The sequence below is a fragment of the Apium graveolens genome, chromosome 9 (genome assembly GCF_009905375.1).
Source record: "Apium graveolens cultivar Ventura chromosome 9, ASM990537v1, whole genome shotgun sequence".
Classification (NCBI taxonomy): domain Eukaryota; kingdom Viridiplantae; phylum Streptophyta; class Magnoliopsida; order Apiales; family Apiaceae; genus Apium; species Apium graveolens.
Genome location: NC_133655.1, coordinates 289,010,949 through 289,037,638, shown reverse-complemented (window position 1 = coordinate 289,037,638; position 26,690 = coordinate 289,010,949). Strand labels below are relative to the sequence as shown.

General features: G+C 32.6%; 3 protein-coding genes across 3 annotated transcripts; all 3 read right to left on the bottom strand.

The window, feature by feature from the left end:
- Nucleotides 1-1,207: 1,207 nt before the first annotated feature.
- Nucleotides 1,208-6,634, bottom strand: LOC141684037 (lysophospholipid acyltransferase 1-like). The gene is given in 9 exon segments (XM_074488864.1): nt 1,208-1,703; nt 1,821-1,832; nt 1,834-1,940; nt 2,038-2,101; nt 2,478-2,563; nt 2,809-3,217; nt 3,320-3,540; nt 4,627-4,682; nt 6,169-6,634. Coding segments are annotated over 9 exon segments (1,401 nt in total). The 5' UTR covers nt 6,474-6,634; the 3' UTR covers nt 1,208-1,562.
- A 7,318-nt stretch (nt 6,635-13,952) lies between these two features.
- Nucleotides 13,953-16,867, bottom strand: LOC141682804 (F-box protein PP2-A12-like). The gene is made up of 3 exons (XM_074487497.1): nt 16,355-16,867; nt 15,894-16,012; nt 13,953-14,562 (listed from the first exon to the last, which is right to left on the bottom strand). The coding sequence occupies exons 1-3, from the start codon at nt 16,655-16,657 to the stop codon at nt 14,145-14,147; spliced, it is 840 nt and encodes a 279-aa protein (XP_074343598.1). The 5' UTR covers nt 16,658-16,867; the 3' UTR covers nt 13,953-14,144.
- Nucleotides 16,868-22,819: 5,952 nt separating this feature from the next.
- On the bottom strand, nt 22,820-25,997 carry LOC141682831 (scarecrow-like protein 28). The gene is made up of 2 exons (XM_074487524.1): nt 24,633-25,997; nt 22,820-24,598 (listed from the first exon to the last, which is right to left on the bottom strand). Exons 1-2 carry the CDS (start codon nt 25,038-25,040, stop codon nt 23,102-23,104), a joined length of 1,905 nt encoding a protein of 634 aa, XP_074343625.1. The 5' UTR covers nt 25,041-25,997; the 3' UTR covers nt 22,820-23,101.
- Between the last annotated feature and the right edge of the window lie 693 nt (nt 25,998-26,690).

The window sequence follows — 26,690 nt, the reverse complement described above, 5'->3', positions numbered from 1 at the left end:
ACACCAAAAACTCTACTTTATACGTACTGCGGAATAATACCGTGGTATACTGGTATGGTAATGCTATAACATTCATTTATCCCCCATCATATAAATATTGTTTATTTAAATATTGCATTAGAATTTATATTAAGTAAAACTTTTGTCCATTTCAAAGGCACTGTCCTTGAAAAAAGAAGATGTTATATCAGTACAAGCTGGAAGATAATTCATAAGCAATCATATAAGGGGACCATTATCTTCACAGTAGAGTGACATGCCATGGGGAAGAACATGTCTAAGACTATAGAGGACTAGATTTTATCTTTGAGTTGCATAATATCCAAATGCCTGTATGATACTCATCAACAAGTAGGGTCAACAACAATAATTCCTGCCATTTTTTAATCCAATATTTAACGTGGGAGGTGAACGAGGATCGAATCTGAGTTCATTTCAACATTGGGATACACCTTTACTACTTCCATCTTTTTATCAAGATTTTCATTTTTTTACATTTATATTGTCGCTGCTGGTCAAAACTCGGGAGCACGTTAAAGAAATTTAGCCAATATATCAATTTCTTCAAATCATCTTTAAATTTTCTTGCAGCTTCATTTATGCTCTCTCCCTTAACAGACCATGGAGGTAGCAGTTGAAGATTGGTGGACCAGATTATATCTTGATTTAGCACCAACCGCATAGTTATGTTAAATGTCCTTAAGATCTCCAGCTAAACTCTTTGTTAATCTTAGTTATGTCAACCTAAATGCAGCACAAGAATGCTCTGTACAAGTGATTATAGCTGTAATAGTACATGTATGACATTGGATCCTGTACAACTCATAAATACAGTTATGAACTTGCAATGGTATTAAAACACATTTATAACGTATAATGAGGTGCACACACATGAAAAGTGCCTACTCGTAATTGTACCTGAGGACTTCATTCGAAATCCAGCTTGTGAGCTCATTGCTGTTTGATGTCTGACAAAGTCACATTTGTGGTTCAGTAATGTTCTGGGTTCCAAGATGCATGCCTGTTTTCTTTCAAAACATTCGCCAGAATATCGAGAGAAAACCGCAACGCCCCCCCCCCCCAATCTCGTTGGCTTCATCGATACCATGTCTTGTATCGATCAAGTGATTTTTTCAGGTCAACATTCTGATTTCGGTTCTTGAGAGATCAAGAAATTTAGAAAAACTGGAAACATAGAGGTTCAGTCTGCAATATAATAGTGATTGTTCTAATCTTTTCAGCATACTTGTTAAACATTTTCATAGGACTGATCACATCTGAGAAGAATACTTCCAACAGAAATGTAATTCTTGCATTACTTGTTCTCATCTAAATAAGAATTCAAATCTGATAGATTGCCTGTAGGCCTTGTTCACTGAAATGAAGACATGGCCATACTTCTGAGGCCAGTAGTCCGACATGGACAGGCTAAACAATTTTAACTATAAAAAAAAAAGACATTTTTTCGGAATGGCAAGACAAGGCAATAGTGCTAGAAGAAGCACGCTACTGATCTGTCAAGTTCAATCCAGGACTTTAGAATCCAAAATTTCAATTGCATCTCACTCTTCTTTGCGAGGTTTTGTTCTGGCAGGCCTTGCCGGTTTAATAATCTTTCCAAGAATGATCAATGATATGGGAACGATGGTAGCGATAAAGTATACGCTCTTGTATGCAGTAAGAGTTTCATGGAAGCTCAATACCTGAGAAAAACAAGACAAAAAAAGCATTATTTTTTTATTCCATTAGGTCTTTTATGGCATCTCTGCAAACTTCTTTTCTTTCATATAACATCACGTGTCAAAAAATAAGAGACTTACCATGAAACCAACAGGCAGAGCAGTTGAGAACCATAAGTGTATACAAAAAGTTGATGAATACCAATATATTCTTGACCATGGCCATATTCTGAGGAAGAGATTGCTGCCATCTGTATAGGACTGCTCAAAACATACAAGTTAGTATTGGAGTTCGTAACGAATAAAGAAATGCCTACTCATCTTATCATAATAAGGACAACGGATGCCTGTCTGTTACCTCTTGAACCAGCAATCATTAAAGCTGACTGAACGAAAAATATAATGTACCCAGGATAGAGACCCTGTTATATGGAAAAGATCAACTCAATAAGTCACAATAATTAGGTAAATTTTTAGAAATAAAAACAGGTAAACCTGCAATGAACAACTATAGAATGCATATCTAATAGTAGCAGTATACATACTACTACACAGGAACTATGACTGATGTAAAGGCAATATAATACCAAATAAACATTTTCTAAATAAAAACCTGTAGCTATATCCTTTTAGAATGACCTAAATGGTGTATTGATTTTTTACAATTTCATGACATACTAATAGAACGTTGAGAACGACATACAAAGTCAACAACCAAGAGTCAATAAATAAAATATTGTCGCCGTCAATATTGAATTATCATCACATCAGATAAGGATCTATGAAAAGAAGGCTTACATGCCATACAGCACTGACAGTCTGTGTTGCCAGCAACTGGAAAAACCCAGGTTTCTTTCCCTTCTGAACGAGTCTGTCATAGATATCTAGAGGAAAATATATACATTAGACCACATATATAAACTACTAACATGCTACGAAATGTGCCACTAAATTTAGCATTTACAACATTCACTAGAGAAAAATATATTTACAAATCTTAAAGCAATTGAAATGGAATTGCTAGCCAAAAAAAGCGATATAAATAAGACAGCTGAAATAACCATAACACTATGGGGGCAAATAAACTATAAGAAAATTAGCACACGAATGAATAACAAGAGGAACTTACAATGACGAAGCCAGGTACTAACTTGTATGTTCCATACAAGTGGCAGTTGAACTGAACTCTTTGCCAACTCAACACCCATGATGTCTACATTTTTTGCACGATCCCAACGTGGTTTGGGTGGTGAAGAATTTGTCCACCCACTAAAACCCAGACCACAAATAATGATAGAAGATTCTGAGATTGACCATATAAAGTAATATTTCCAACGTGCCGTAAAACCAGCCATGTACTGGTAACTAATTCGTTTCCAGAAACCCCATTCTTGATATATAGGTTCAGTAAAACGTGTCAGCGGATATTGAGGCACAAGGTACAGATACAAGCCCATGCATATAGCACCTTGGAGAATTGCTCTCAGTGCTGGCCAATACGGGGATGGAGATTTACCCTTATCCGAAGGCGCCCAAATCTAATTGTAAAAGAAAATATAGAGAACATGGTGGTTTTAGAAAATGTTAACTTCTAAACTCATTAAATTTATATCAGAACAAATACTAAGAAAGAAACATACCCCTTTATTTTCAGTCCAATCAAGATAATCCTTTATTTCAAAAACTGGGCCAGCAAAGTGACTACCACAACAGAGGCAGTATCCAAAATACTCAGTTATGGATGGCAACTTGAGTAAACGATTTTTCTTTTGTGCATCACGCAGATCTTCCTCCTTTAATATTCCATCATTGTAGTTAATTGCACAAGAAATGACTTTCAGCGTGAGAACCATCAAGGCACCTACAAACATTTGCCACCATTTTATGCGGATCAGTAATTCTTATTCTCAAAATACTAACTCAATAGTACTAATCTGAATTTATATTAGTATTCGTTTTGATACATGACTGCTCAAGTTTTACTGATAAGTCATAGTACATAATTTAGGCATGGTTTCTATAAAATACATAATAGCTTGATACAGATATAAATCAATATCTATGTTTTGCTATCTTCGTTAAAGAATTAAATTTTACATAAGCTATGCTTGCTTGAGAGTCTTGATGAGTTAATGTTAGATATGAATATTCATAATTTATATTTATCCACTAAATTAATAAAATAACATATTTAAATTTTAAAGAGAAAGGGTATCTTAATTATATTTGTTTTTGAATAATAGATTACTGCATATGTTATACCTGGGCCAGGTTGTTTTATATCTTCATTACAACTGTGCTTTATCTGAATGAAGTCTAAAGAGCATGTAACTACAGTTCTAGTTTTTGCAGCTTTGCCACATACTTTTCCAATTTAAATTCTTAACATTGTGCAATTGCATTTTTTTAACGCATCAATTATGCAAATATACCACTTCTGCATCCTTCTAGACTCTCAACAAGCGATCCCGGAAAAAACTAGTGCCAAATTAAGAGTACACAACCAGCAATAATCTACTCAGATGTATAAGTGGAGACCGGAGAGAGATGATATGTTTTTTAGGCGGTCACACAAGTGTGCATGACTACTCGAATCGTCTAAAATATGTATTAGTTGGGAGATAAGAAATGTTATTCAGGCTGGTCAATATATCACTCTTATGACATTTGAAGCTAATATATATTTCACATGTGCAGCATAAAAAATGATCCTACAACTTTGGCAAAGCTTCCAACGTGCCAAGGATTTAGTACTGCATCACAAAAGATATTTAATTCCTTTGTTTTATACGAAATCAAATAGATCTTGTCACACAACTCATGCATTTCCTAATGTCGCATACTTACCTTTTATATGTATCATACAGAACTTTACCGAGTAGCATTAAATACATAGGAATAAGTATCACAATTAAAATTAACTTTTACGCTGTCAGAGTGAGCTTACCGGTGGCATCAATACCGCCTTCCTTCCAGGCATCCCCGCTCATGTAGTATACATGGCTACACGTGTAAATAATAATAGTCAAGATTTATTGCAAATATTTCAGAATGTCGTTACTACGTATCAAAGGGTCCAGCTAAATAGCGAATGTAAATAAAACCAATTTATAAACCAGTAAGTACATGTAGCAAGCTAAAAAGATAAAATTTATAATCATGGACTAATGGCATAGCTGTAATAATATCTGAGGCTGTATTACTTAGTAAATCAGCCAAGTATAGAAAGAAAGATCTAAATGTACCGAATTAGAACTTCAAAGTCATCAAAGTCGTGACATAGTATTCAAGCAAAGTTATGAAATCATTTATGGCTACAAGTCCAGAACAAACACTGGTTACCTACAACCAACTTTCGATGCCTATTATGCACAGAAAGCATTAAGGTGTGACTTTTAACTATAATGCGGGATGGGTACTGGGTCCCTCCGTGTACAATGCTTTGATGCTTTTCGCACATAATAAGCACAATGCGCAGAAAGGTTGATCGTCAGACAAGTTGTACACCTTCACAGCCGGACCACTCTTGTAATGATATAATACACGTATTCTATAGTTAAAAGTTTATGCAAAATTCTCAGAATGTCGTTACCATTAGATAAATCACAGGCTACAACTAAGCACCATATGTACATAGAACCAACAAACATAACTCAACAGCAAGTGTATTCATGTATAAAAAGTAAAAAGATCATTGGTATAGCTGCTCAATTAGTTGTAATATTATCCGAGTCTGTTTCTTCTAGTAGATCAACCAGTCATACAGAATATAATTTTTATTAGTACCAAATTCAAAGTTCAAAGTCATTAATGTAGTATTCAGCTACAGCAACTAAATTTCATGTTGAGCACATTACTTACGCTTATACCCCACTTCCCTCGCAAATTTTGTGGGGAAAGCATTATTAACACATTAGACTTTAAGCGGAAACTGTATTAAGTCTCCTCTATATGCACTAACAAACAAATGCTTAATAAGGCTGTCACAACTACCATTAGCCGTGGACCACTCATGTAATCAGTCTATAACTCTAGAAATATCATGATCATCCAGCATAATTTCCAAATTTAAAATGTTACAAGCTGCAAATAAAATTCCAAAATACACACACAATGACACAATTAACCAAATTATAATTTCCCTTTACAAAGATCACATCTTTCATATTCCTAAACAAGTATCAAAGAGATAGATTGAGAGAGAGGAAGAAATATTGAGAGAGAGAGAGGGAGAGAGAGAGAGGGTAGAGAGAGATAGGGAGAGAGAGAGAGAGAGATTGGGGGAGAGAGGGAGGGAGGGAGATAGAGAGAGGAAGGGGGTGAGAGAGAGAGAGGGAGGGTGAGAGATAGAGAGAGAGAGATTGGGAGAGAGGGGTAGAGAGAGATTGGGAGAGGGAGAGAGAGAGAGAGAGAGAAAGAGAGAGCGAGCGAGAGAGAGAGGGAGGGAGGGGGAGAGAGCGAGCGAGAGAGACAGAGAGAGTGATTTTACCAGCCAATGAGATATCCCATAGCAAGGACAAAAGTAACAAGGCCACATCTCTTTCGAAACAACACCATAGAAACATACCCACAAGACATAGGAACCAAAAAATGAAGATTGGAAGAGAACCCAAATGATAAATACGACAAAATCACCCCAGTAAGCGCCGCATACAAATTCTTAGCCGGTGGGCCGCCGGGAATGAACCGCCAGAAAAAACTCACCGGAACAGTCGCTAGAAAACACAAGAGAAATCGAAGAACCGGGACCGATACGCCGATCACAGACGCCATACCGCCCAGATCAAACTCCATTTTTTTGAATCAAGAAAAAAACACACAGTGTGTGTGTGTTTATATTGTTTTATTTTTATAGGAGTGAGTGTTTGTTTTGGACGGTTTCAGTTGGGGGTTAAGGCTGTTGAAATGGTAGTACTAGTTCAACAAGTGTTGTTTGTGTTTGCGTGTTGTTTCTGACTCCTCCGAGGTTAATAAAATCCGTAGTCTTGTCGAATTTTTCAATAATTTTTACTCTCTTCTTTCGTCCCAAATTTATCTGTTCGGTTTAATTTTTTATAGTTAAATTGACTCAATGTTGATCATTTCCAAGATCTAATTCAAGTTTTTTCGTAAATTAAATATATATCTTTCATTATTTTGAAAAACTGAAAAATATGTATTAAAATAGATTATCCGTACTTTCTAATGATATAATTTTTATATTTTTTTCGATTATATACTTAATGAAATTTTCAGTCAAAATTTGGTTAATTTGACCACAAAAAGTCAAACATGACAGATAAATTGGGACGGAGGAGTAATAAATTTTAATAAATCGGTCAAAAGTATTTGACTCATTTATTAAATAATTGACAATTTTTTTGATTTTTCAAAAATTGTTCAATTAATTATCAATAGGATTCTTAAACGATTATTTCTGATTTCACAAATTTATAATTATATTTTTGGATCGAATCTTGTATTTATAAAGTGATTCATTTAAACTAAAATAAAATTATTCAAATTAAAAGGTGTTTACAAAGGTAAATATTTAAAATTGAGTTATCCGATAACCATTTTAATTTTACAAACCTCTATCGAATTTTGTTTCACTAAATTGATACAAGTTTATGTTAAAATTGTACAATTCGGTCAAAAAATGATAAAATATTATTATTTTTATATTATGTGACATAAATAAATTTTTTAAAATTTTTGATCAAAAATATCAATCTAATACACATTTTCAAGATAAATATTAATACACATTTTATAATTAGATAAATTACGTAAAAAATACTTTTGTAGTACGTATTTGTGGGATGTGTATCACTACTTTGATTACTCTGATACGCATTTCACTAAAGCGTATTTTTTGTTCTCATTATTTTTTAACTTTTTTTACTATTTTATTTTTTACGTGATACCCGAATCTAAAATAAATATATTAAATCTATTTATTTCTTTGTTAAATGCGTATTAAAATAATGTTTTTAATTAAAAAAATTAAAAATGGTAATCTAATCACATTCTTAAAAAAATAATTTATTATTTTCCCATTATCTAATCATATCCCCATATTTTGATTTTTTTTTTCAAAATAAATTTTATGATTATAAGTTCTTTCTAATATTCGGACGTCAGAGCAACAAGTACAATCAATTTTTAACTTCCATTAAATTGCAAAAAAATGTATAGATTGATTTTTATTTATATTAGCCGTTAATCCTTTTTTCTTAACTATTAATTATTAAATTGAGGCATATTTTTGTACAAAATTGGTTTAAATAATTTTATGGTTAGAAGTTGTTTATATATATTCGAGGATCAAAGCAACAAGTACAACCCAGTTTTAACTTGCATTATTATGCAAAAGATATAAATTAAGTTCTGTTTATATCAGCCGTTAATCCTCTAAAGATCTCTATAGAAATTAAAAATAAATATTATAAATTAAATATTACATGAATATAATTTAAAATAAATTCATGTAGTGCTACTACAATATTTATATCTGGAAGTTCAAGTCACGTGGGTAGGAACTACCTACTGCACAAAAAACAAGGTAAAAGTCCAGTTTTGTCCCCTATCCTCATTTGAGATTTGTGTGCAAATAAAATCCCTCTTATCTTTTAAATTTTGAATAAGTGGTTGACGCTAAATCATGATTCATGAAGCATGTACCAGCGAGTACGGTTCAGTAAAATCCAACCGAAACCGAAAAATTGAAGTGAAATGTGTTAATTGAGTTTGATTCGTTCCTAACTTTTCAGAAATTCGATCTATTTGGTTTCGGTCTATTCGGTCCAGACGTAATAGACGAAATAAAATTCGTTTTGATCCTATTCTTTTAAGAAATATTTCGGTTTGGATCGAATACGCCGAAAAGACCAAATTATAAATACTATAATTTTATATTATATACATTTTATATTTATCTTAAAAATTACAATTATAATTTTAATTTTAATTTTTAATTGTATTTCTACACTATTAGTACTTTTAAAATTACAACGGAAATTAAGAATCGATCTGAGTTGGGTTTATAAGTTCGAGCTCAATTATAATTGTGCTCGATATATATTCTACCATTCAATTAAATAAAAGTAATGTTCCGTTTGGTAGTGCGGTTGAAAACTGCTGCAGTGTGAGAAAAAAGTGCTTGTTGAAAAAGTGATGTCAGAAAAATTAGATGACTGTTTGGTAATATTTTTTTAATTTATGTATGTTTTGAGATATAATATATAAAAATAATATTTTTGATAAGATTTGATGGTGAAACTGATAACTATTTTCTACAAATGCTGAAAACAGCTTTTTCCAAAAGCACGGGGCATACTTTTGCTAACAGCAGTTTTTAAACCAAAATCGTTTTTGCAGACAACAGACTTCAAAATTTACCAAATACTTGTCTGACAATTTTTCAGCAAAAAACTGTTATAAATATTTGGAAAAACAATACCAAATGAAGCCTAAATAAGTTAAAATTTATATTTGACCTCGTCTCAAATATAAACGTGAGCCAAGTCGAACCTTGATAAACGAGTATGAGCTTACAACCATAAAAACTAGCCACAATTCAACCATGAGAATATCCGAATCCTAGTAATCTCATAAGTCTGGTAGCTTCACAATAAGCGGGGGAACCAAGAAATTGTGACAACTTGTTAATTTTCAATACATAACCGGAGGACAATCGCACTAGATAACTGGCCAAAACGAGGGGAGAAAACAAACGAAATGGCCAACTGAATAGAACAGGTTAGATTGCTAGGGCGAAAAATTAAAATAGCCACCGAGGTGATTTGTCCAAAATACTGATTAAATTAGCGAGGTGTTCTGCACTAAATACTCACTAAATATGCAATTCACACGTGCGAATTTCCTTTTTTTAAAATTTGTAAAGAACACACCCATGTATAACATATGTATCGTTTTTTGACTTTTAGCGAATACGCATCATGAATATGCTTATTCTTACTAATTTTAAAAAGAAATATGCATTCTTAACATGCGTGTTCTTTAAAAATTCTTAAAACCCTGAATACGCATGCCCAGAATGCGTAATCCGTGGGCATTTAGGGTGGAATTCGCGCACACATGCATTTTGGGCACCAGAAATTGAAAATTTGTGTATTTTTGGCATTATTTCTTACTTTTTATTAGGGGTGAGCGCGGTGCGGGTGGTGCGGTTTTTTCCTCAAATCGCAAATCAAACCGCGCATGTGGTTTGATAAAATTTTCAAACTGCACCCACAGCGCGTAACCTCAAAAATTGCATAAACCACATCACGAAAATGCGGTGCGGTGTGTTGCTGTTCACTGCGGTTTATACTTTACAAGTTTGAAAATTTTAAATAAAATACAAAACTTAAATTTAATCAAATTTCAAACTAATATAACACAAATTCGCCAATATTCTTCAATAATATAAATTAGAAATTACACACTAGAAAGTTTAACTTTTTGAGAAATTCAATTACAAAACAAAAATAATTTATACATTATAAGTTATAATTATTGTAATCAAAAATCTAAGTTATGATTAAAAATAACTAGTGGACAAGCCCCACAAAAATTAAAAATCGTGTTTTGCGGTGCGGATTTGTGCGGTGCGGACGGTTTGTGCGGTTTTCTAGCTCACCCCTACTGTGTATGGTTGACATGAATTTTATCATCAGTGTAATTAGGGCGGTCAGTTTGACTCTATTTATTAATCTCAGTTCAAATTATGTTCGCCTCGAAACACGATTACTTGTCCAAATTATAGTCCTATGTGTAATAATATGCATTTTTTTTTGGTTATTTAGATAAATAATTTAAATTCAAAATTCAGACTATTATTAATACGACGGAAAATAATGGGCTGAAATTTATAGTTGTATTCTATAAGTGATATATGAGCAATATTAAATGATGAAACTTACTGTCATGATTTGATTTTTCAAAAAGATTGCTCCACAGTCAGATAAGTAGATAGCAGCATTTAATATGTTTGTAATAAATATACAAAAATTAAATTTCAAATTAAAATTTTTATTTACTGCATCCATGAATCATAAAATTCAGTACATATTTATTCATAAAATAATTTTTTATAAAGTAATGATTTCAATATTGTTATCAAAGAACTTTTGATTATTTGCAAAAAATTAGGTATCGTATACTTTTTTTTTATCGTAGATAACCCGCAGCCGCTACCCTTCCGGTAATCATAAATTCTCCTCCAGTGGGATTCGAACTTGTGACCAGCTGAGTCAACCCCTGCGGGCAGGTATCGTATAATTAAATATATATAACTTAGAAATGAGTGTATTTTTTTTAACAAATTTGGGTTTAAACGAGAATGAAATATAAAAAAACAATATAAATCTTTGGCGGTAATTAAACAAAACAATATTACATTTAAATATTGTTTTAAAAAGATAGTTCATGGAAAATAGGGAGGCGACATACCTGGACATGAGACGTTTCAATTATGCAGTAGTAATATCAATGAATAAATTGTCTGTCAAATTACTCACAGTCTCACACTGATAAATAGTACAATAAATATGAAATAATTGATCATAAATACACTGTCAGAGATGAGCATAGTTTAACATGAACTAATAATCTCGTTAAAATAATTATTTTTTGGATTTTAATATAATAGATATAGTATATTTCTATTTAAAATAATAATATTGCTAAATTTATACTTTTTCTCGGGACCAATTACGGGTGTGAATGAGTTAAATTGTTCGTGAAGTACTCGAGTTCGGCTCAGAAAAAATTTAAATTCGGCTAAAAAATAATTGAGCCGAGCTCGAACTCGAGTTTCCGAATTTTTAACCGAGCCGAGCTCAAACTTCAAATTATTCGACTCGTAAGGTTCGCGAGCCTTATCAAACTTCTATTATTTTTAATTTATTTATTATAAATATTTTTTTATATAAATATCTAACATTTTTATATATTATCGAATCGAACTCGAGCCGAACAACTTATATATTGAGTTCTTTTAATATTTAGTGAAATTCATTTTAGTTTTCGTGCCGAACTCGTACCTACCGAATTTTTCACAAGTCAAGTTTCAAACTTGAAATCAAAGGCCTTGTCGAGTTCGAGCTCGAACCCGGACTATTTTAATTGAGTTCGAGTCAAGCCTGACAGTGTTCAACTCGACTCGACTCGATTGCAACTCTAGTTTCGATCTTATTATTTTAAAGAGGTTTAACTGTATATTAAAATGGTTAGCGGACAAATATCATTAACCAATATTATTTTCTTCGCTTTAAAATGTGTCAATTTTGAGTTTTAATTATTTAAATTGTTTATTTTTAAATAAAATTAACATTTATTGTATGTTATAATTTTTTTAAAAATTTATGAGAAATTGGTTAGATGAGAGAAAATAGAATATTACAATTATTTTGAAACAGAGTAATAGACCCCAAGTTTGGAAATATTACTCTCTCTGAGCAAGTCCAGCTAGTGTTAATCAACTCTAAGAGCATTTTTAAAGGTGTTAGTTATAATTGATTGGTTAAATTGGAGATGTAGGATAATGGGTGATGTTTAAAAATACCCATTTTTTGGGGTGCAATGGTTGAAAATACTCATTTTCAAAACATGAAAATACCGTTTTAGATACGCATTTTGTAATTGGATAAGTATAATACGCATTTGATAATTGGGTATTTAAGAAAATTACTAAGGATACGCATTTGTAATTTGGGTATTACCATTGAGATACGCATTTGCCAAATGCGTATCTTAAAAAAAATAAAATAAATAAATTGGATACCCATTTGACAAATGCGTATCTAGTACAAAACACGGTACCCAAATATCAAATGCGTATCCAAAACGGTATTTTCAGTCATCGACTTCCAGAATGGGTATTTTCAGCTATTTGCACCAAAAATTTGTTATTTTTAACATTCTTTCTAGGATAATATGAAAAATTTGTTGAACATGTAAGGTATTGTACTAAGATGGTATTGACTATATTAATTAATTATATTTTAAAAATAGTATGTTATCAAATGATAAAATGAATTAATAAAATAATAACAACAAGTATAGTTATGAACTTTATGATTATCTAATTTAAAATAGAGTTTTATTTGAATATGGTTGTTACTATTTTGCATCTACTATTAGATCATAAATTCTATTTTAGCATTACAAACTACTTTTTAATTTTAAATTATAACATTAATTACATCTATTTCAACGTGACTTGCTCTTGGGATACTTGTCTTGGTATACTTGTGATGTTTAGGTATCATATTCTTTCCGTTCGCCGGAAGTAAAACTTCCTTACTTGTGGAGTTAAATATTGGTTTAAATTTGCCATAACATAGAGAATTATAAATTATTTAAACCAATTTTTTTATATGTGTTCAATGACACATGCTTAGAATAACATAGAGAATTATAAAATATTTAACCGAATTTTTAATGTCTGCTCAATGACACAGGCTAAGAATTCGTATTTGATAAATTTTCAAAATTTTATTGGAGAGAGTTTATTAATAATAATAGGATGAGTGACCAAAATACCCATCATTTGGGGAGATTTGCCCAAAATACCCACTGACGGGAAAAGTGCCCAAAATACCGACGAAATACGCACTATCATCTTGCGTATTGTGATTTTCAAAAATTTTACACGGTAAGAATACGCATGTCTAAATTTTTTGAAAATCAGAATACACATCTCTAAAATGCGCATTTCATCGGTATTTTGGGCACTTTTCCCGCCGGTGGGAATTTTGGACAGTTGAAGCTAAAAAGTGGTGTATTTTGAACATTTTTTCATAATAATAGACCTCGTGCATACACAAAATCTTAGCCTACAAAAGATTTTAATAAAGAGAAGAGGGTAAGTTCCCTCCAAATTCATTGATTGATGCGCAAGTGCAAGTGCAACTGGGCCATTAGTTTGTCATAGAGGTGTACTGAAAATTGTGGCCCAACATACACATATTATTGATCAAGCCCAACCATAACCAGCAATGGATAAATGGGCTGCTGTTGCAGCATGTTAAAAACTTCTTAGAGCGGTAATGTGAAAATTTCTAAGAAGTTTTTCCTAAATGCGGCGAGGTTAAGTGGGCTTCTGCATTCATAAAAAACCGTTATATGCACGGCAAGTATGCTGCAACATTCACCGAATCCGATCATGTAACTGTTAACATTTTAATACCACATTCTGTAGTTTCTGAGAGCAGAAACCAGAAATTACACAAGTTCATGGCAATTTCAGGTCTGCAAATATAGATTATCACTAACTGAAAGTTCATATGTAGAGGAAATCATAGTAATCCCCAGAGGCAAATGCTTATAATGAATTTCCAACTGTACATAGCAACTAGAAGAACGCGATAAAAGTTTCCTAAGCATCCTAGCAAAAATAGATTTATACTTTTCTGAAAGCAAACACTTCTCTATCCCCTATTAATCTAACTTTCAACACATTATTAGGCTAATTCGCAATTAAAAATGCGCTAACCTCTCCTTAAACTCAACTGGATATACTACTACGGAATCTACACAAAGCCCGCCTTTAGTGTGTGTGCAGTCAATTTGCATCATTGAGAATTTGATCTTTGTGGCCTTATTTGAATTTTCTACGACAAAATCTCCTCCGTGATAGTAATTCCAGTTTCCAGACTTGCGCAAATAGCATGATGTTGCTTGCTGTTTCCCTGACGTCGAGAGCTGGAATTGCACAGGCTTGATGTCCCAACCATGGACATTTTGAGAATTACAAACTCGACGACCAAATCTTCTGGTCGACTTACCTAGTTGCAGTCTAAAGAATACACTGTAGGTTCCAGCTGGGAGAGGAAACTCGACTTCACCATTGACTTCAAACCACCAGGTCTGCTGAAGATACGCAATTGAGCTAAATCTGCAGACACCAGACAGCAGATTCATATTAATACAAGAACTCTATTATTACAAAGTAAACAGAATCTATCCTTATTAAAATATGTGTAATTAGAAACAAACACGCGAGTTAATCAGATCCTTTTGTTATTCAGTCTTCTAATTCCTTAAGGCTACTGTGAAAAATATTTGATTTGATTTCACGGCCTAATGAACGTCGACAAATGCATCTAAAGCCTCAAATCTAAACTGAATACACATCTACGAACGCACAACAAAAAGTGAAAATGGTAAGACTCGCTACATAATTTCATACGGATCAATAACAACCAGACGCATACTACAAAAAGTGAAAATGGTAAGGCTCACTACATAATTTCATACGGATCAATAACAACCAGACGCATACTACAATAGATCTTAACCAACAAATGCGGTTACAGTAGATTATAGACTTCAAAGTAAGTGAATCTACGCTACATATCAAGAACTCCCAGTGTAAAATAGTAGAAGTCACAAATAGCTTACATTTATAAATTGGATTACAAACAGAGATATCAGACCTTAAAATCCAGCATTATCAAATAATAGCGTAAATGGATATACAAGAGCCACATATTTAGGCTTTTATGTGAAAGAATCGAATCAAGAGTTTTCAATTAATAGCGTGAATGAATATACAAGAGCCACACATTTACGCTTATATGTGAAAGAATTGAATCAATAAGCACTTATATGTGCCCCAAAACAAGCAAAAAACTAAGACCGGTGTATTTAATCAAAATTTTAAAGGATTTTTTTGGATTTCTGAAATCGAGAGGTATTAATTTGGATTTTAAAAAATCCTTTAAAATCTGATGGTATTCAATAGAGATTATAAATTTTTTATTAAAATATGAGTGTATTCAATTTAGATTTTAAAAAGTCGACTCAAATCTGGCGGTATTCAATTTGGATTTTTAAAAATTCATCAAAATCTGATGGTATTCAAAAGTCGGCGTTTTTTTTTATTTGAAAAAGTGGTGGAGTTTGATGGATTTGCTAGTTCATTTTTAATCTTTTGAAATCTTTTTAAAATACATGAGATTTTAAAGGATTTCAGGAAAACTTCACAAACTCAGCAAGACTCTGCAAGATTTTTCTATCAACTCCGATAAAATCCACGAACAATTAAAATCAGTGAAAATCTTTTAAAATCCATGAATTATTTTCAATCCTTTAAAATCTGAAATTAATACATCTCCTACTTTCTACGACATTTTAATCAGAAAAAACCCCAAAAATAAAAAACACATAAGAATGCACAAAATCAAGAACAGATACCCAAACAAGACCAAATTCTGAAATTCTCACCTAGACTCCTCAGTAGGAATGCGATTCCAGTGTCTCCGATCATCGATCCCAGTAATCGATAATCCATTCGAAGATATTGCCAGACACATTTTACCGGAACTTTTATCCAACCAGGCTTTCTGCACAAACCAAAAATCAAATTACATCAGCAAAAACATAAAACTTCTGCATTAACACAATTTCTTTAAAATTTCGAAAACTGAAAAAAAACATAATCTTTCTCTATCTAGTATCTACAAAATCATCTCTATCTACATGTACAAATTACACATTAATGAATTAATTAATAACATCAATACCAACCATTTGAAAATTAGATTTTTATGCCTTACAAATGAGTATTCTAACGGGGAGAGTGGAAATTAAACCGGAGCCTGGTACGACAAGAGATAAACTCTACTAATCGCGCTCAAATATCAAACGACATAAAATGAATAAAAGATATTAATAAAAAAACAAACCTTATGATCAGCATCAAAAGAATTGGGATGACAAAGAACAGAATAAAGATCCTTCTTGCAAACCTCACCATCAAAATCACCAAACAATCTTTTAAAAATCTCATTATAATTTACAGGCAGCTTTGATTCCCAAACAAAGTCAGCTGAAGAAGCTCCACGAAAAGCCCGGTTAAGAACTGCCAGCTGGCATATCTGTTGCGGCTGCATGTTTTCAAGAACACAGGCCACACAACTTTCCGGCAAGTCGCCGAGATTTGTTCCCGGCGCTTCGGTTGCAAAATATAAAGACCACCCAGAACCCATTCCACCAAAATATGTATGTATAAATCAAGAATGAAGAAATTTTGCGTCTAAACTGACCCGAACACCTTGTTATAAATCAGAACGAGGAGATTTTACGGCAAAACTGGCCCGAACACCTGATTATAAATAAGAATGAAGATATTTGTGATGAAAAATGTGAGGAAAAATGGAGGGAGCAAGGGTTATATAGGGTGGAAAAAGAATGTAGAGACTTTAATGCAAGATGTGTTGGATTTATTTAAGATATCTGCAAGATAGTTTTGTGTAATAATTATGTTTGAAAGATATTTTATAAGATATTGTGGGTGTGTATTGTTGTATAGGAATGGAGGTGGAGTCCATGCAAAATAATATGGGGGGAGATTAGAGATTACGAGAAGGATACGCTATACCTAATAGTCTACTTTGTAGATTGTTATTATTAATGCTTACGAGTTAATTACAAAGGTTACAAGATTTTCTTTTTAATTAATGGGGTATGTTATATGTATATTCCATACATTGAATTTCAAACTTTGGATAAGCATGGTTTAAACAAATCGAGTGGGGTCAAATACTCTCAGTCTCGGTTCGGATCGAGCTCGATTAATATTTTTCGGATTCGAACCCAAGGACGCCTTCGGCATCCGGGGGTCGCGTTCGTGAAGGCAAACCGCTATTCGCCCCTCGCTTTTGTTCGACCGAGCCTTACCTTTTAAGCTCAAAGTCCGGCTCGCAAAAAATTTAATGAACTCGAGTTTGGCTCGAAAACTCGATTCGATTTCACCAAATATTGACAAAAACTCGAAAAATGATCGGTTCGGCTCTAGTTTGATCCGATTAAAATTTATAAAAATATAAATTAAATATTTATATAAAAATATATTTATATTAAATAAATTAAAAATTGTAAGGGCTCGATAAGGCTCGTTTACGAGCAATCTGAAACTCGCGCTCGACTCGGTAAAGAATTTGAATAGCTCGGCTCGATTATTATCGAGTCGAATTCAAATATTTTAGGAGCCGAACTCGAGGAGCTCATAGACAGTTTGGCTCATTTACACCTTAGGCATCGTAAAGTTAATCCACGAGGATGACAAATTAATCCAATATGACAGACACCGGTTCGAAACTCAAAAATTTGGATATACTGAATATGAAATATTGGATTTGGATTTCAATGATATCGAACCGATACTCGATCTAAAATTCGAAATTTAATTCTTACCCGATCCGAAATTCAAAATCCATTCTGAACTCGATCCAAACCTGAAACCCAATTAAAACCCGACACATAAATCATATATTATATATAATACTCTAGATGTAGAATATATAATTTACATATTTTTATTGTATTATTCGAGTAGTAGTAAATTAATATAAAAATTGTCAACACTTATATGGTGAATTTTAACTATATACTATTTCAATATCAACTTCTATTGTTTAAGATATACCATTTATATATTTATAAAAAAAATATTTGTGATAAAATACTAAATATTATGTTATTAACGTATTATCTTGTCAACCCGTGGAGTCTAATGTGTTTGACTATTTATTAATTAATGTATTTTAGCTTTAGGTATTTTATAAAAGTAATTATTGGCATTTGCATTTGTAAATAATATTTAATTTGACTACATTATTCATAATTTTGGATACTCGAAAATACTGAATCTGATCGGAAACCGCCAGATTGGATTTAAATAAGCCTTTGAATTTAGATTTAGATTTTATATTTGATTTGTATAAAAAAAATCATCATAAAATCAAAATTATATTACTTGAATTTGGATGAAATTTTTTTCATATTATATTTTGACTTAATTTTTACATCCGCCTGATTAAATCGTAAAAAAGTATTCAATAAATATAAATTTAGATCTAGTTAATAAAAAAAATCTATATCATAATAAGTATTCAAATGAATTGTGAAAACCGGAAAGTGGAAAGTAAAAAAAAAAAAATTTTGTTCTCCCCATTTTAGGACACTTTTCTTTCTTGACTTTAGAATTTTTACTTTAACCAACAACTTGTTAGTGGTCGACAAATTATTCAAGCACCGTCTTTTCAACTTACTATTAAAAAAAAGCTAACAAAATATTTTATCCGTCTCAAATTATTTGTTCTGGTTAACTTTTTGTGTTTAAATTTACACAATTTTAACCGAAAATTTTACAAAATTTAGAATCAAAACTTTTATATATAAATATTATATCAATAAAAAGTACATATAATTTACTTTAACAATTATTTTTTAATTTTTTAAAATAACGAAAAGTTAATATTTTATTAACGGTCAAATTTAAATCAATTTAATTATAAAAAATTAAACACAACAACTAAACTGAAACTGTCAGGGTATTACCCCCTCTGTCCCAATCATTTCTTTACACTTTCCTTTTTGGGATGTCTCATCCAATTCTTTATATTTCAAAATTTACCACAAATAGTCAATGGGTCTCACCACTTTCTCACTTTTTCTTCATTTTCACACTACTTTTATCCACTATCTACATTTTATACATTAAAAATCAACGGGTCTCACCACTTCACCCACTTTTCTTTATCTTTTACACTACTTTATACATATTTCTTCACCTCCGTGTCCGAAACAAACCTAAAGAATAGGTTGAGACGGAGGGAGTATTATTTTGTTACAAATACAAATACCGACCAGTTGTAAGGCCCTTGACTGCACAAAAGCAACTGTTTTCGAAATCGTGTGTCATTTATTTATCTATAAAACCATTTGATTCTGTCGTTGGAATTCAATTTGAGTCTTCTTTTTCGATTTTATTATTAATAAATAACTAGAATATTTTGAATCAACGTGTGAGTGAGTCAGCATTACATGTAAGTCAAGATTAAGGATAGGATTAACACGACGGTTAATGTGTTGTAACAAGCCAGTGTACATGTTCTACTAAGCTTCTTTTTATTCAGAATTATAAATCTTAAAATATTTGAGGACACGTTAAATTATAAAAATGTTGAGGGTTGGTGGGAATCGAACTTTACTTCTCTCGCTGACTTAAATTCTGATATCATGTTAAGTAATCAGTTCATCTATTTAACAAAATTCTTATCACATGTAAAAAAATTGTAATAAAATTTATAGCTTATTGGAATATAATTCATATGAATAAATATATAGTTGTGATGAATTTAAAGTCGAAAAAGATTCGAATTCGAATGGTGTGAGCTTGATCTTCACTAAACGAATTTGATTCGTCTAATAAACGAGACGAGTCAAGAGCTCAAACCGTTAACCAAACACAACTCGTTTATTAAACGAGTCGAATTTACTCACGAGCCAAATGAACTAGTTTAAATGAGCACAAATCTCAAACCCGCTCGTGAGATGAACAACTAAAATATATTAAATACTAAAAATAAATTTTAAATTTTTATTTCAAATTATAAACAACCTCGGAGTTTTGATTTTAGTTCAAGTCGGGTTTACGAGTTCAGCACTCGTTCGTACTGTTAGTGAGCAGCCCAACTCGAATTACAGTATGAAATATCAAAAATTCGGTACTCGTCATTTGGTAGGTTGATGATACTTTGCTTCATTTCCTTTATTTTACAATGAGAAATTTAGTGGTCGGATACTTCTCCCATCCTCTCATATTATTTGTCTGTTTGTGAAATCTTATAAGCCAGCTTATTGCCTTATAAACCCGTAACAGCTTATTGACAAGTGTTTGTCGACCCAACTTATAAGTTGAATTTACAACTTATAAGCTGATAAGTTGAATGTTAGTAACGACGTACTTTTTCTGAACTTATTTTTGATTTTTCGTTTTTTTTTTAAATTTTAATTTTAGAATATTTTTTTTTAAATGTCAATCTAACTTAAAATATAAGAATTAAGATAATTATATATATAAATTATTTATTTTAGTTTATTTAAATAAAAACAATTCTGACTTATAAGTTAAATTATTCAAACACTTGTATAACTTATAAGCATTTATCAACTTATCACTTATCACTCACTTATTCAGATTTCCCAAACGGGCACTATATATCTTGTTTTGGCTAATCTGCGATTAAATTAACCAAATTTTGATCGATAATTACGACAATTCTATGTATTATTTTAGAAAAATAAAAAATACATTTAAAAGAGAATTAGTTGTATTTTTTAATGATACCAGTTTTAAAATTTATTTAATTATATATTATGCGTAATTTGTAGTCAAAATTCAAATAATTTGATCATAGACTAATCAAAACAGGACACATAATATGAGATGAATGGAGTATCTTATAATCATTGATTTTTAAGAATAAAATTTTACTATACCTTTTTTTGTTCATATACTAAATTTTGAAGGTCGGTCGAGATTGTTGACTACTTCCTCTGTCCAATTGAATTCTCTGCATCGCAGGCTTTTCAATGCTTTTTTAAAGTATAATTCCATTATATTTTTTAACTTTTTTATGTATAAAGTTTTATGTTTAAAATTTTATTTAAAAAAATTAAAAAAACATTACGAAACTATATTTTAGAAAAAACTCGAAATATGTGCAAATAATAAACATATCGAAATCAAAGGGACAGAAGTAGTATATATTATCCACTGTATGGTCGATGTACATTGATCATGAGTGTAAATATCACGTTCTAATGTTTGATATCTCAGCATTGAAATTATTGCATGTTCATGTACTTCCAAAAGAACTTTCTAAGAGACAGCTAATGCATTGTACTATGTTACTGGTTAGATGATAAGCACACAGAAAAAAGCAGAAAAGATCACTGTTTGTTGAGAACAAATTGATAGTGATAAGAGATTCCATGTATCTTTAAAGGTAAATATATGCAATTGTCACTGCTTATTAACCTCAGTTTTGTGCTTGCAATCCCACCGTCATGATCTCCTACTTAAATTCGAGTATCATGCTGAAATCGAACTTGAACCTTGAAGTGATAAACCTTTAAAGTCACGGTTTCAATCGCTGAGCTATTTTGGGATGTGTGTTTGTCACGATACGTTGCAAGAGAAAGTGATGTAAACATCGATCTTTCAAAGAAAATTCTCAAGAACAAGTCTTAAAATCAAAGTTAGCTACTAACCAAATATTTAAATCTTTTTCAGTCAAATCATTTAGTACTCCCTCCGTCCCCCTCAATTCTTTACATTGAGGGACGAGAGCTCGACACACACTTTAATGCTTTTATTAAATGTAGTTGCATAATTTTTTTTTAAATTTTTTTCTTCTAAATAAAAATATAATGTTTAAACTTTTATACAAAAAAAGAAAATTTTAAAAATAAATTACAGAGATATACTTTATAGTTGCCTTAAAATGCGTGTCGAGTATGCGAAAAAAACTGTAAAGAAATGAGAGGGACGGATGTAGTATTAGATATTTCTAGTTTTTATAAATAACAACTCATAATCCTCTATTTATTGGCATTTCTTATGATTTGAAGTTCTGAAGTGATCATAACAGCAAGTTGCTAAATATCTCAATTGTTCTAAATGCTGAATCTTAATCAAACACAAGTGTAATCATATATTAGTGCAATGGTCATTTGGATTAGACAAATATTTGAACTGCAGCTGTTGGATTGAATCTTTTATGGCCGGCCATACTATTCTTCAAGTAATGAATTAAATTGATTAAAACTGAACATCAAAGGTGAAAGTTTTTTGTATTTGTATTCTTATGCTTGCCATCACCTTTATTGTGTAGTGTCTGCAGTTGATTTAGACATGTTCTGTCTGTATAACTAGGAATCACATATTTCTAACAAATCAATTTGCAGAATTCTATAAACATCAAACATTAAACAGCTGTCCTAATCACGAATACTCGTAGATCACTACAGTAAAACGCAAGGGCGGATCTAAGTAGAGGCCTAATTTTTGCTAATCAAGCTAAATATCAGAGTTGTTACAGCAGATAGTGATGTTTTAGCTAAATGCAGTTAAGGTCTCTGCTGTCTAACTTGGCAAACAAGTCTGAACAAAAAAGTACTGAATAAATATCATGAAACAGCTAGATTTTGTGCCCACAATTGGATATTTTGGAACAGCAGGGTGGGTCTGGGACATGGTGGCAAAACTGCACCATAGAAAATATCATTCAAGATATGTAGACAGTGGAAAAGATGAGCTTGAGCCAGGAAACAAACATATAGAACTGTAAATTTATCCATTAAATTACACTGACGATAAACGTTTACAGAATCTTACATGATGAATGTGACCGAACTACAAAGAATTTTGACACACATAAAGAATCAAAGAATAGAGAAGATGAATGTGTATAGCTCCCTGTACTACCAATGTGTTCCTAAAAAAAATTATCTGCAACAAAGAATGAAAGAATTTTCGTATAATGAATGATTTTTCTACCCTGGCTTGTATAATGTTGAATAATTTTGTCACCCTGTGTTGTGTAGTGTTGAATGTAGGTAAATGCTGAAGTAGTCGTAGATGATCAACTTGGCTGCAAATAGGATGAAGAGCTGGCTGCAACATCAATAGGTGACCAAGCTGAAACTGTGTAAAGAGGTTGATCCAACCAGCTTAGAGTAAGTGCAGCGGAGTCATGATCATGTTCTTGCTTCTCCACTTGAAATTTATGACAAGAGTACATCTTCAGAAGCATCTGGCTCTGAATGAGTTCTCTGTCATTGATTCCAATGCATCGGAAACCTCCTCGTTTCATTAACTTACTCCACGTGCCAAAACTTTCGTGCCTCTCCAATCTTTCACGGCCCTCACAGGCAATGATGTTCCTAATCTCACGTCCAAACATCTCCTCTATCTTGACCCTGACCAGACTGTCTACCGGAAGGCTAATATCAATAGCGTCAAAAATAGCAGAATAGTATCTTAAAGAATTGTAAAGCCTTAAGTTTAGACTATTGTGGTTGTGCTCAGCTTCTTGCTCTGCCAAAATAACTGTTTTGGGGTTAGTGCTGCGAATTAGACCCAAGAAATTTCCTAGAACGCCATGGCTGCCATCATATAGCATCTTGTGCAACTGGAAAATGCAATTCACAGCTACGCATTCTTTTTCCTTAACATGAAGCATCCACAATCTGACATCTTCTAATCTGTCAACAACTGGATGAAATTTGAAAGGCAGGCACAGTGCTTCAGCAAATCCAGCTAATCTTTCACCAGTTTCCATAAGCTCTTGTTTGGATTCACCAATACCCGTGATTCTAACATGACTAGGACGACTGATCCTACAGGCCAAACTTTGGAGAAAGCTAGGCCATTGTAAGCCTTGCTTTATATCGAAATCTATGATGTGAATCATGTCTTTCCCTTCAAATACTCTCAACAAAATCTCATTTGCTGTGAAATGAATGAACTGTGGAACCGGACTAATCTGGTTCAAAAATCTTAATGCAGTGCCATTGTCATCATCAAATTGATTAGGCACCCTCAGAATACTTAAGTGAAATGTTAGAGGCCACATTCTTGCAACCCGAATAGCCAAGGCCACAATGAAATATGCAGCAAGACGACTAATAGTGGATCCTTTCGGTGAAGCAAGTTCTCCTAACCTAGCAATACAGTGATTGACTCCCCTAATGTCCTTTCTGGTGATTGCTTCCACACAAGCCACAATTAAACCAATGAGCTCAAACCCTTCATGCTCCTCATTCTCGTCACTCTTTCCTGTGAAACAATCAGCAACTATATTAGCATTATGTGGTCCAGAACTATTACCTCTCTCATGTAGTAATGTGGTGTTCTCAGTTAGCCTGATAGTCAAACTATCCTTTCCTGATAAACTTCTTGTTACTGATGTCTCCTGCACAGTTCCTCCTGGCCTCGTCTCCACATTTTGGTCACTTGGTTTCGGAATTTCAGTAACAACAGAATCTAACCATGATTTTTTTGGAAAATTCAATTCACTATGCTTAAACAAGGCCCTATTATCCTCTCTTGAACATAACACTGGAATTGAAACTTGAGACTTGAATAAGGCCTGCAATCTGAGAAACAGACGCTGGAACCTCAAAACTCGGATGAAACAAAAAATCGCCACTACCCAATTGACCTAAGCTTAAATTTCCTCCCCCATCTGAAAAATCATCAGATTGCCAGCCACCCCTTTTTCTCTTAGCTCGACTAGTGCAAGACCCTTCATCATGAAACAAAACCTCATCTGCAGACCGCTTCAAATTTTTCCCTCTTCGGTCCCAAAAATCATCATTTTTCTCCCCTCGTCTGCCTTCAAATAATGTACCCTGGCCAGTGGTTGCCAAAGGTGGGAGACTACTACTTTTCTTGAGACTGTAACTCCTAGCTTCTATCGGCTTCTCCAGAGAAAGGCCTACAACAGGTTTAACTAGTTGTGATCCTGAAGAATCCTTCTGTGAAAAGCTACATGGCAAGTCAAATCTTTGTGTGCTCATTGAAGTCGAATAACAAGCTCAAAATTTTCAAATGTATCACTCAGTCTTTGCACTAAAAAAAACTCAACCAACATTCTTCAAACTCTCTCAATCTGCCTTCTTCGCTCACTCCCCCGATTTCACACACTTTCTGTTTCCTATTTTTCTCAATCTTAATCTCTAAACACAGTAATTAAACTCTATCTATGCAATGTATGATCATTGATCAGTCCTTATGAATTGTAATTTTAGCTCAAACACAAAATTGCATGCAGATGAACACAAAGAAATCAAGATTTACAGACTAAGTGTGTGTGTGTGTGTGCAGTACTCAACAAATCAAAAAGGAATCCGATGTCAAAAACAAACAATAACTTCAATAAAATCAATGTGTTCCTAAATTCTATATAAGAATGCTATGTGCAGCAAAGAATTTGATACAATCACACACAATAGAATCAAAGAACTCAAATATTTTCAGTTGGGATGTCCGAAAAATACACCTTCATGACCAAAGAATCGAAATATTAAATATAAATTATCGCAAAACAAACCTCGAATCAGCAAAAAATGACCATCGGATTCCGAAAAACTCAGCTCATCTGGGAAAACCTTGTTTTCTCAGCAGAATCAAACTCACACCATGCATGCAAATCCACCTCAATTTGAAGCTCAACTCACCCATATCATCAAATTTTGAGACCTTGAACATGTTCTTTATGTCACAATCAATGAAAAATGTTGCATGCATAAATGAATAGACAAAAACAAAAATAAATTAAATAATGAAAATTAATAAAAATGATCAACACTCACTACCAAGAAAAGCTATCATACTATAAACAAGGACACCATTTTTATATAGTGTACCACTTCAAGATGAGGTCACTTTATTTTCTATAACAAAAAATTAAAAAAAATGGAATATAAAATAAATAATTATATTTTGTTTTATTAGGGTTGGTTGGATATTATGAAGTAGAACAAAATGATGGGGAGGGTGAAAATGTGTGCCAAGAAAAGAGGACAAGAAAACTTTGATTTGCAGCCGTTTGATTAAAAATGGACGGTGGAGATTGAAGAGAAAGATGACCGTTGGGGAGTTTCATGTTATATGAGACCGTTGATGGAGAATGGTGTGCGTACGTGAGTGAGTCTTGATTTTAGAGTCCTGAGATGCAGGTGTTTTGTCAGGGTTGTGTTATGTTCTGTCCGTTCCGTTCTTTTTGGACCCGTTAGGTTTGCATCATCATCAGTTGATTATTTTGTTGGTGAAATTCCCGGAAATTTACTGTTTGTGTACTTGTTAGATTTAGTTTGACTGATTGTCTTGAGCTTTTTAGATTACATGAGAAATGACAAGGTGGAATCCGATCCTAATAAGCGATTTTGGTGACTATTTGTCCGCCGTAATTTGTGGTGGATATACAAAAACTTATAGAAGAGTTGTTAGAATATGTTTTGAATTAGTAATTGCCCCAAATGTTTGGGGGTAGGGTTGTGCATAGGGGTGAGCGCGGTGCGGGCGGTGCGTTTTTTTTGCGGTTTGCTCAAATTTCCAAACCACACCGCGTACCCTCGAAAATCGCATAAACCACACCACGAAAATGCGGTGCGGTGTGATGCGATTCACTGCGATTTATATTTTACAAGTTCAAAAAAATTAAATAA